Genomic DNA, 12,574 nt, shown 5'->3' with positions numbered 1-12,574 from the left:
ACTTCATGTAATTATGCAAGTTGGCTGAGAATCTCCACAGGTCAGAACTACCCTTTGCACCACAGTGCTATAATGAGCTGAGAGAACGTTCTCTCACTGCTTGCAAATGGTTTGATGTTGTCTGGTTTCCTTTAATCCATTGAGGATAGCTTTGGACATTGGAATCTATAGATGGACTGAAACATTTTTGGATCATGTTCTTGAACATGGGCCCGGATATGTGTGTAGATATCACGTCCTATGTTTCTCTCTGATTTCTCGTCATGTCCATATGAAGTGACTGGGGTCTTTCATAATTGTACGGGCATTACTGATACACTGTCCGAAATATATATCCTGGATGAGAAGCTCACATGATGCTCTGGGCTGTCCGTACCACCCTCTGCAGTGCTTTGTGGTTGAGGGCAGTGCAGTTCCATGCCAAGCAGTGATGTATCCTGTTAGGCTGCTCTCAGTGGTACCTCTACTGTAGGGCTGTAGGATCTTGTGCCGCATGTTGAATTTATTCAGCCAACAGGATGTCCATGATCCAGCTGCACATGCTGGTGTTGTGTCAAGTTTGGAGCGGGAATGCTGGGGGATAGGGTTTAGGGCTTACTCAGGGACACGAAGAGAAGGGCAAGGATATGAGAGGAAGCGTTGCTTTATTGAATTTTAGTTTATTCTCTTTGGGATAAGACACAGCTAAGGACACATACAGTCTGCAGATTTTGTTATGTTTGTATTGTTGTGTTTTTATGTGTGGACTATCAATGGCTGGAAATGAGCTTCTAGCTAAATCTGGCATGTCTGCATGACATCATGATTAGCTGATTCATTTGTGGATTGTTCACATTAATGTGTATTGTCCTGCCTAAAGAAAGAAAGAAAGTAACCTCATTAGGACAGTTAGTATATGAAATATGTTCAGTTAGCTGTCTACTCTGTTCAGAAGATGGTGAGCTAATGCTTAGATACCAAGAAAAAAAAAATATTTCACGCTATAACACATAATCGACACACATTACTTTCCATATTGTCATAAAATTATAATAATCAGTAATGTATTCTTCAGAGGTAAGTGATTTCAAGGCAATGATTTGAACACTACAATTAAGCACACGCATGCCATTCTGCAAATCACATTATGTCTGCATCATTATTTACTTAATTTCAACCTCTCAGTGGAGTGTAAACAAGTGTGTACAAGTGTGTACAAGCCATCTTGTCCCATTGTTTAAATCAAACTCAACAAAGGCTAAAACATTAAGATCAAATGGTGGCTTGTAGTCAGAGGACAAAAGCAGCAGCAGAATAGAACCACAAATGAGGGCCTTCTTTCCAATAACTGCTTCAAGATCAATATGGTCACCCTATAACATCCACATACATCCACATTTTGCTACTGAAACTTGCACATCTCATCCTCGAGTTGACAGCGACTAATCTCCTAGCTTTGTTTTTCGAAGTGATCCACTGCTTATTTGAGCCCGTGTGTATCGAATCTATCAACCTTTAAAAGTTAACAAGTTGTCTGGGGAAATGCCATTTGTTGCCAGTTCAATAGGAAATGTCAGAGTCTGATAAAAATGGTGTAGTCTCGCACACGTCACTTGCACCACTGCATGTGCACAGAACAATGAGTCACTTTGAGGGCTACGTGGGAGAGGATTTAAAATGTTTTTCCTTTAACAGCTTTTCAGCAGTGGTGGAAAGCAACTAAGTACATGTACTTAAAGGGGAAATCCACCCATTTTCAATATTTAACTATGTCATTAATATAGCATAAAGGAGTTGTGTGGAAATAAGAAAAAAGTTCCCCCCTTTCTGTGTTGCCTTGAACTGGAGGATTGATTGTGGGTTTAACATTGCAAATTACAACGTGATGACTCATCATCATGTTGTAATTGTAATTGTACTTTACTTGAGTATTTCCAATTTCCAATACTTTTACTTCTACTCCACTACATCTCAGAGGCAAATATTGTACTTTTATTCCACTACATTTATTTGAAAACTTTAGTTACTAGTTACTTTGCAGATATAAATTATGATTATAATGAAACATACATTAATCACTTTAGCCCTATTTTATACATGGGCCATTTGAAAATAGCAGATCTACAAGCTCACAACGCGATCTGCTATTTTCAAACATTTAGTACTTTTACTTTTGGTACTTTAAGTACATTTTGATGCCAATACGTTTGTACTTTTACTCAAGTACATTTTTAATTCTGGTCTTTTACTTGTAACAGAGTATTTCTATATTGCAGTATTGGTACTTTTACTTACAGTATAAAGAATTTGAGTACTTTTTCCACCGCTGGTTTTCAGCAATATTAAAAATGAGAGAATGAAGCAGCAATATCGGACCATTACATAAAATGATGATTCTGAAACAATCAACTAAATTGTGTTTAACTTTTCAAACAGGTAGGTGCTTTAGATTTTGAGAGCCAGCTTGTACATCATCACAGTCAACAATAATCAATTAATAGTTAACGAAAACTATCACAATAATGAAAACTAGAATAAATACAATTTTAGAAAAAAAAATGAGGCTTTACAAATAAAGAGAGATAATTAAATATTCAAGCTAAGTAATTGAAACTGTATTGTGTTTACAAAGCTAACTCATCTAAATAATGAAAATCTCCATAGTTTTCATATTTGTCTATTTGATGGGTGCATATGAAAACTTATGTTCCTTTTCTTTTTTAGCTGAATAGATTTTTCAAAATGTCTCCACCAGGCCAAAAGGCATGGCCGAGACTATGTTTTGCACGTTGTCTGTCCGTCTGTCTGTTCGTGTTTGAGTGTCCGTCACCCCCTCTGTCTGTGAACAGCTAATCTCCGGCACCGTTGGCCCGGTCGCTGCAAAACTGTGCACACACACTCCCTGGATGCCAATTCAGAACCTCTGCCCCACATTTTTTACATGGGCCTGTTATAGCGCGACCAGGAGGCCGATTTGTGCAAAACTCATTTTTTGATATTACTCCTACAGATTTTATCCAAACATCACGCAAATCAGTACACAGTATCTCTATAGTCATGTGATCAACACGGATCTGTCAGATTTTCCATATTCCATCCTGATTGGCTAAGGTTGGCTTCCAAAGTTTGCAGGATTGGTCCGTTTTGAACAAAATGCCTCAAATCATGAACGCAGCTTGCGATTTCCGTGAAATTTCACACGCACATTCCCACTAGGCCGAAGAAGAAATGCCACCCTTTTCACATTCGCCCGTTATAGCGCCACCAGCAGGTCTAATTTAGCAAAACACATTTTTGGCACAAAATGCCTCAAATCATGAATGCAGTGTCTGATTGCTGTGAAAGGCCTAAGAAGAAATTACACCCTTTTCAAATTGGCCTATTATAGCGCTACCAGGAGGCCACAATAACGTACCTGACCTGGCGGAGACCTGTGCTCCGAGGAGCACTTTTTCTAGTTTTGTAATACTTTTTCTGACCATTTTGAAGTTCACCCCTGACAAAATATAGTACCCATACAACAAACTAAAACTAACACTTGCTAATTATAACACTAAACTAGCTAACCCATTAAAAACAAGAAAAAGTGCTCCTCGGAGCACAGGTCTCCGCCAGGTCAGATAGGCTATTGTGGCCTGCTGGTGGTGCTATAATAGGCCAACGTGAAAAGGGTGCCATTTCTTCTTAGGCCTTGCGCGACAATCGGACACTGACTACATTCATGATTTGAGGCTTTTTGTTATAGTGTGAATGTGCGTGCAAAGTTTGACCGCAATCGGACGGTTCATGATTTGCGGAATTTTGTTCAAAACAAGGCAATAATGCAAACTTTAGATGTCAATCTTAGCCAATCAGTATGGAATATGAAAAATCAAACGCATCCGTCGATTTGCGTGAAATCTGGATAAAATTGGAAGGATTAGTATAAAATAATGTGTTTTACATAAGTCGGCCTCCTGGTGGCGCTATAAAAGGCAGATGTGAAAAATGCAGGGCAAAGGTTTTTCCTTGACCTTTAGGGAGTGTGCATACAAAGTTTTACACAGATCGGTGCAGTTATAGGTAAAAACACAAATCGGCCTGTTATAGCGCCACCATGAGGCTGATTTGAAAAAAATCAAATGGTATTTCTTCCTCGGCCTAATGGGAATGTGCGTGCAAAATTTCACGGAAATTGCATGCTGTGTTCATGATTTGAGGCATTTTGTTGAAAACGGAGCACTCCTGCAAACTTTGGAAGCCATTTTTAGCCAATCAGGATGGAATATGAGAAATGTGAAAGACCCGTTTTGTTTAATGACTATAGAGATACTGTGTACCGATTTGCGTGATTGTTGGACAAAATCTGTAGGAGTACTGTCAAAAAATATGTTTTGCACAAATCGGCCTCCTAGTGGCGCTATAAAAGGCCCATGAGAAGAATTTGGGCAGAGGTTCTGAATTGGCATCCAGGGAGTGTGTGTGCACAGTTTCGCTGCGATCAAGCCAACGGTGGCGGAGATTAGCTGGTCACAGACGGACGGACGGACGGACGGACGGACGGACGGACGGACGGACGGACAGGGAATAAAACATACTCTCTCGCCATGCCTTTTAGCCTGGCGGAGACAATTATATATTTGTTCATTGAAAATGGGGGCAGGGGGGCAGTGCATGAGCAGACAGGCACTGGCATGTTCCTGCAAAGCCACACCCATTGGCTCATTCAGACAAAAGATTCAAAAATAGAGTGCCAGCGTATAATTGAATGGTAACTAGAAAAAGTGCTCCTCGGAGCACAGGTCTGCACCAGGTCAGGTAGGTTATCGTGGCCTCCTGGTGGCGCTATAATGTGAAAAGGGTGGCATTGCTTCTTAGGCCTTTGATGGCAATCGGACACTGCATTCATGATTTGAGGCATTTTGTTCCACAAATGTGTTTTGATAAATTAGACCTGCTGGTGGCGCTATAACAGGGCAATTTGGAAGGGTGGCATTTCTTCCTCATTGTAGTGCAAATGTTTGTGCATGTTTCACTGCAATAGGACCCTGCGTTCATGATTTGCGGCATTTTGTTGAAAACGGGCCACTCCTATAAGCTTTAGATGTCAATCTTAGCCAATCAGGATGGAATATGAAAAATCTAATTCAGATCCATCTTGATCACATGACTAAAGAGATCTTGTGTACCATTTGTGTGAGATTTCGATACAATCTGAAGGAGTAATATCCAAAAATTTGTTTTACATAAGTCAGCCTCCTAATGGCGCTATAAAAGACAGATGTGAAAAATGCAGGGCAAACGTGTTTCCTTGGCCTCTAGGGAGTGCACATTTACACAGATCGGTGCAATTATAGGTAAAAACACGAATCGACCTGTTATAGCGCCACCATGAGGCTGATTTGAAAAATTTCAAGTGGCATTTCTTCCTCGGCCTAGTGGGAATGTGTGTGCAAAATTTCACGGAAATTGCATGCTGTGTTCATGATTTGATGCATTTTGTTCAAAACGAAGCACTCCTGCTAACTTTGGAGGCTATTTTTAGCCAATCAGGATGGAATATGAAAAATCTGAAAGACCAGTTTGGTTTTAGGACTATAGAGATACTGTGTACCGATTTGCGTGACGTTTGGACAAAATCTGTAGGAGTACTGGCAAAAAATGTGTTTTGCAAAAAGCGGCCTCCTGGTGGCGCTATAACTGGCCCATGTACAACATTTGGGGCAGAGGTTCTGAATTGGCATCCAGGGAGTGTGTGTGCACAGTTTTTCTGCGATCAAGCCAACGGTGCCAGAGATTAGCTGGTCACAGACGGACGGACGGTCAGACAGACAGACGGACGGACGGACGGGGTGCAAAACATACTCTCTCGCCATGATTTCGGCCTGGCGGAGACAACTAGATTCTGCCAAGCCCCGCCCTGCTTGCCTTGCGATTGGCTGAATACAAGAACGAGACAACAAAGGACACTTTGGGGTCCTTGTTTTCCAACACTTAGTGCTCACATTCAAATACAGCCCGAAACCCCATTCTATAGTACCTGCCTCTGTGGTGTGCCAATTGCTAATCATTAGACTTTCAGCCTCAACCTCCCGGCATCGAATCCTGTTGCTGCCACTATTTTTCCAACAATGGCGGACAATTGTTTTCGTCGATAAAGCATAGTTTTTGTCTGCGACGGAGGCGCGCCATCTGCAGCGGACTTGAGGAACCGCCGAGTGAGCTCAGGCAAGAATCGTAAATCATGTTTTGGGTTGAGTGTTCAGAACAACTGCCATTCAAAGTGACTACTGGCCAATCACAGCGCATCTTTTCCGGGACTTGTCAGAATCATTGTTGTAGTTGTATGACAATATAACGCGACGCGTCACTACCGCAACTGAGCAGGGACGCAGAGAATCTTGGGTAAAGAAGTCAAAGACGTTGGCTGCCATAATATTTGTGTCCAAAGTGGCCACTGATACCAGAAACTACATAGTACGACTTTAAATTTCACATCATATGCGGATACAATTTTACAAAAGACTGTGTCTATGCCTCAATCAAAATGTAATCAGTCACAATATAAATTGCCATTAAAATGTGATTTTAAATATGATGTCCTCCTCTGTGAGCAATAACAATAGGATGTCATGGTGGTCGAATTTTGTGATTGTGAAGGATGATTTTTATTGATTTGAAGGGAAGATGATGGAATTAATGCAGACCCAGTTTGATTCTGGGTTGACTTCCCAGCAGAGGTGCCTCTAGTTTGGCCGGGCATTCCAACAAACAGAATTAGCAGTGTTCGTAGGTGGGAAGCCAGCAGGGATCTGTGTCCCTGTTGTTGCACTAGCGACTCCCATTGGTTGGTCAAGCTGTCTGGCATTGGTTTGTTGCGGTTTCATACATTTTAGTTGATGTTAGGCACTGTAAGGTTAAAATTAGGCACTGGTTTGGAGTGGTTTAATTGATTTGAGTTAGCTGATTTATTCTTGATCTGGTAGACTGTATGGAGGGGTCGTCAGTGTTGGGCAATAACGTGCTACTTAATAATATAGTACTGTAATATTATTACTTTACCCAGTAACGAGTAGTGTAACATACAGTATTACTCTGCCAAAACAGTAATATTATTACATATTACAGATCCAAGTAATGCTGCGTTACTCTTTACAATAAACATGATTTGTTTTTGTTTCTGACCGAGAAAAAAGCTTATTTGAATGTCTCTAAACTCTCTATACACTAGCTCCACCCAGATCTTCAACTATGGTTTTTGTTCACTTTGGTAGGCAATACAATTGGATATCGTAATGTTATACATTTGTTGCAATGTAAATACTAATCTAATGAGTATTAGATCATTTTATGTCTAAAACGCAACGTAGTCAATGGCAGAATAGGGTGTGCTTCTGTGCAAAGGTCATCAGGTCAACAGCATGCCTCTGTAGAAATGTTATGAGAAAAGAGGATGAATGGAAAATTACTGTAACTTTGGACAGCAAACAGTGGTGTATATGTTATATTGGCTTTTGCATATGTGTTCTGAAGATTAGGCAATAGGGCTGTCAAAAAAAATCGATTCATGAATAAATCGCGATTCTTAATGCCACGATTTTAAAAATCGATTCAAAATATTAAAATCGATTTTTTAAATTTTTTTTAATTTTTTTTTTTTTTTTTTTTTTTTATTATTATTTTTTTTTTTTATAAAATCACAATAAATCGCAGAATCGAATATCAATTAATCGCAGAATCGCAATTTTAATCGAATCGGCACCCTAGAAAATCGCAATAAATCGCAGAATCGCAATTTTAATCGAATCGGCACCCTAGAAAATCGCAATAAATCGCAGAATCGAATCGAATATCAATTAATCGCAGAATCGCAATTTTAATCGAATCGGCACCCTAGGAATCGATTTTGAATCGAATCGTGAGGTAAGTGAACCGTGACACCCCTATTAGGCAACGTGGGTAGCTGATACTGTATATAGAACTTTTACCTTAGCGCTAGGTATACTCTTGGTTGCTTGTTTTTGCAGGAAATGCACTTAAGACTTCTGGTGATTAGTAGTTTCGTTCCCTACCTATGTTGAATGCACTTATTGTAAGTCGCTTTGGATAAAAGCGTCTGCTAAATGACTGTAATGTAATGTCTGAATTACCTGAATTATTTGACAAAAGTTTGCGTTCATATCGAGACCTTCGGAGGAAAGCATGATATTTTCCACCAAAGCAGGCATGTCAGGTGTTTTAACATGCAGCTTGTAGATAAACACAGGTTTATGTGCCCCCCTCAGTAGCTCAACAGACCGATTAAAGTGTCTTAATTGATATAATGAGGTACAGAGGTATAATTGTCATACAGAATATTTAGCACATGTAGTTGTTTTAATGATGTAAACCCGCTAGGAGTTTTGAAAACTCTAATTTCCATGACTCCTCTGCTACTCAGCGGCTATCGCAGCGCAAACTGCGTTCAGTGTGAAGGAGCTATGACTCGCCTGCTGCCTAAAGGAAAAACAGAGACAGTGACGCACATGCATACCTGTGCACACATACACACGCACACACACACACGCACGCACGCACGCACGCACGCACGCACGCACGCACGCACGCACGCACGCACGCACACACACACACACACACACACACACACACACACACACACATGCTGATGCTCACATAGAGTGAACTGCCCCAATAACACTGTTTCACTGTGCAAGCAAGCTTTATTTACAACCTGACACAGTGGTGCCAAGAGAACAACCTCTCTCTCAATGTTGACAAGACCAAAAGGGGCTGATTGTGAACAACATGGAAGAGAGGAGGGAGGCTGGATCCCATCACCATCAATGGGTCTGACGAAGACAGTCAGCAGGTTCAAGTTCCTGAATCACATGAGGATCTAATCTCTCAAGACAGGTTTTAAATGTTCATTTAATGTATTTTATTGTATTAAACAAATGTGTTCCCAGAATGCAGAGCACCTGACCTGGAATGACCACACCGGCCATATGGTGAAAAAGGCACAGCAGTGCTTCATCGGCATGCTATGAGCCTTCTACAAAGGCAGAGCATCCTGACTGATGCATCTCCGCCCAGCATGGAAGTTGCACCGTCCTCAATTGCAATTGTGCTCTTCCCTCCAACCAGAACATATGCAGTACAATGGATGGTGTGTCAATAAAGCCTATAGGAATATCAATGAGCCAGCCACCCCAACCATGGACTGTTTCAACTGCTACCAGATGGTAAGTGGTACCACAGCCTCAAGGCCTGGAGCAGCGGGCTCCTGGAGAGCTTTTTCCTCCAGGCAACCAGGCTACGGAACCATGGACACTAACAGCCTGTTGCCTGTCTGGCTGTTACACGCACGGACACGCACGCACGCACGCACGCAAGCACGCAAGCTACACCTACTGTGTTGACAGATTCAATACTGCAGTTAATAAGATGGTGCTGTACTCGAACGATGCTGTCCTGAAAATTCCCGACAGACGTTGCAGTGTTTCTTCTAATTAATTGATTACATTATTAACTGTAACTTTTCTGCACATTAATTGCCCCTATACATAGGCATTTCTGATCATTAGTTATCTTCGCCAGGCCAGAACATCCGGGGACAGAGGTTATGTTTTTCGCCCTCTGTGTGAGCTCCTGAACTAATCTCAAGGTAACTGAACAACTGGATGTGCTGAACCCTCATCCTCATTTTCCCTGTTCAACTGCATAGCCATGCACAGCTCCAACGTCATCATCAAGTATGCTGATGACAAGATGGTGGTGGAACTGATTGTCATCGATGACGAGATGGCCTACAGGGGACCAAGTAAAACACAACCGTGCAATCATTCGGGTGGAGTGCAAATTGTATTCCTTTTCAGAATTCCAACCATACTGTTCAATCTTGAGTGGTAATTTAACTTTTTTCTCAGCGAGAAAAAACCTATTAAGATATAACCTGGATATCTGTGGATATTTTGTTCCTGTGTAGTTGCCATTGTACATGCCCTTTCGTACCATGCGAGCGTTATCGGGCAAGTGGCATGAGACAGGATGCTAAAGGCTGCAGCATTACAGTCTTGGGTTGTCTATTTCACTCTCTATTTCAACTATACTGTCCAACAAAAAAATGTTTCTGATAACATTGTAGGTTGCTCAATATTGATTCATTTCACATTTCCAATGGCTATTTTAAAAGTTTGTTAACAATATTTGAGAAACAGAGACTGAAAAGAACATTCTAAATATAAGTGTTGCATAGCAACTGCGTTGTTTTTGACAGGGATTCATGTAATACATTCATTAAAAACTGTTTTGATGTCTATGACTTTCGTGTTCAGGATAAGTTGAAAGCAACACACACACACACACACACACACACACACACACACACACACACACACACACACACACACACACACACACACACACACACACACACACCACTTGATTTTTCTCTTCCGTGGTGTGTGGAATCAACCGTGTGATTTGTGAGTCATTGCTTAAATATAACATATTTGCTGACAGAAATCACAAAGGTCCCTGCATGACCATAGATTATTTATCAGATTTCTGTATGTCATTCTTAGTAGTGCTCTGTATATGCCTCCCCTCTCTCTTCACCTTGAGCCGTAAGTCACCTAGAGCTCATACTGTAGGTGACCTTGCTGGGATCCCTGGAATCCTTGAATAGCAGATCTCTTACCATTCTGCAGTAGGATCAGTGTCGTCCAATGGGATCTGGTATGGAAGTTGATATGCAAGTGGGAGTATTCAAGACCACTGGCTCAAAGCCATGTCCCTGAGCCCCCCTCCCCTCCTCCCCATCTCTCTCTCTCTCTCTCTCTCTCTCTCTCTCTCTCTCTCTCTCTCTCTCTCTCTCTCTGAGAAAGTGCCACCAGTAGAGTACACAATGCTTCTTGCACATCACATTTCTTTATATACCTATTCCCAACTTTATTTCTTGCAGATGTTACTATACTGTAGTTGAAATTACCGGCATTCCTTCAATAATTTCACCTGAGTGGCTAGAAAACAACACACAAGGCTTTAAATCCATTGCCTAACAATGAATCATTGTCAATGATAGATAGATACCTTTTATTTGATGATGATTTGCACTAGTGGTGGCGATCTTCATACAGTATATGGGCATAATCTGGGCCCACACCCCCACAGGTATCTTGTTTAATGGGAATGTGATGTGAATTGGGCACGTCCAGATTTGGCCTTCCTAATTGGCCTTCCAGAAATAAATACCCACAGGTTGTGAAACTTTATATTGGATTATCCAGCTTTTGTGTTCAAATAAGGGTATACGTTTGCTTTAGCTTGCGTGTTTGTTTAATCAGATTGCATTATTATGACTAAGATTAGACCAAACTTCAGGTGCAACCTAAAGTATTGATTACAAAATAATTGTGTTTGACAGGTTAGCAGCAGCTTTGTTAGTGTCTCATTTGCACACAATTTCCCACCATGCCACGGCACTTAGCCAAGAGCCCCCGCTCATATCATTTCTTGGTTCCCGGCTTGGTCCCCAGCTCAGAGAGCTTGGAACCTAGCGTCTGTATGGCCAGGGCCTGCTCTCCGATCTGAGTCTGCATGCTGGAGATGGTCTTGTTTAGCTCCTCTTCCTTGCGCCATTGGTTGGCGGACACCAGCAGTAGGCAGCCTCCTCCGATGAGGAAGATGATGGACTCTCCCAGCAGCTCTGCCCCAAGATCGGCTGACGCTTCCTCACTCAGGGGCTTGATAGTGCCGCCCTTGAACCCCATGACCCACATCTTGGTTTTCATCTCCATCCAGTGGTACGCATGAGCGGGAGGCAGACAGATATATGTCTTGAAGGACTCGCTCCGTCTTGCACTGTCCTTTAGCTTGTTGACGAACGGCTTGCTCAATTGTCTGATGGCCAGAGCGAGCAGCTTGGCGATGGGAAATGCACCGACCACCATTTTAGCGGAAACACTACAGGGAATGAAGGGGGAGCACAATTGGTGGAGGTTTGACGGGATAACAGGTTGAACAGCTAGTAGACAGTTGAGTTGATTTGGTTGACTGAAGTTAACTGCGGAGAGATAGAGGGAGAGGCAGACAGAGAGGGAGGACACATAACAGCCAGACACAAAATCATATCAATGTGGAAAGTAATGCGCAATCACCTTGGCAACGCTGGGATATACAGACCTGCACAGTTCTGATGTCATAGTACTGATGACATATACTGACGTCATAGACTGGCCATCAAGTGCTTTGTGTCTATTTTGCCATAAATAGAGACATGCACAGTGCTGATGTCATAGCACCGATGTCATACTGACGTCATAGATTGGCCTTCAAGTACTTTCACCATGAACTGGGCATTCGCCATGTGACGTGTTGTCAGTGCAATAACCTGCATGGCAACGATTAGGAAGGCCAAATCTGGACTTGTCCAATGTACACCCAATATGGAGATACCTGTGGGGGTGTGTGCCGAGATTACGCCCATATACTGTATGAAGATCACCACCACTAGTGCAAATCATCATTGTTAGGCAACGGTTTACGCCCATATATGGAGAATCCCAACATCAGCACAAATCAACGCGAGCCACAGTAGAACAGTGAAGTTTTTCAG

General features: G+C 41.9%; 1 protein-coding gene across 1 annotated transcript; it reads right to left on the bottom strand.

Moving 5' to 3' along the window:
- Positions 1-11,465: 11,465 nt before the first annotated feature.
- LOC311042933 (optic atrophy 3 protein homolog) lies at positions 11,466-11,909 on the bottom strand (the record flags this gene model as incomplete). Its single annotated transcript, XM_084054036.1, has 1 exon — positions 11,466-11,909. The coding sequence occupies one exon, from the start codon at positions 11,907-11,909 to the stop codon at positions 11,466-11,468; it is 444 nt and encodes a 147-aa protein (XP_083910162.1).
- Positions 11,910-12,574: the final 665 nt, after the last annotated feature.

The sequence above is a fragment of the Gymnoscopelus microlampas genome (genome assembly GCF_963454915.1).
Source record: "Gymnoscopelus microlampas genome assembly, chromosome: 1".
Taxonomy (NCBI): domain Eukaryota; kingdom Metazoa; phylum Chordata; class Actinopteri; order Myctophiformes; family Myctophidae; genus Gymnoscopelus; species Gymnoscopelus microlampas.
This window is presented reverse-complemented; position numbering and strand designations above follow the sequence as displayed.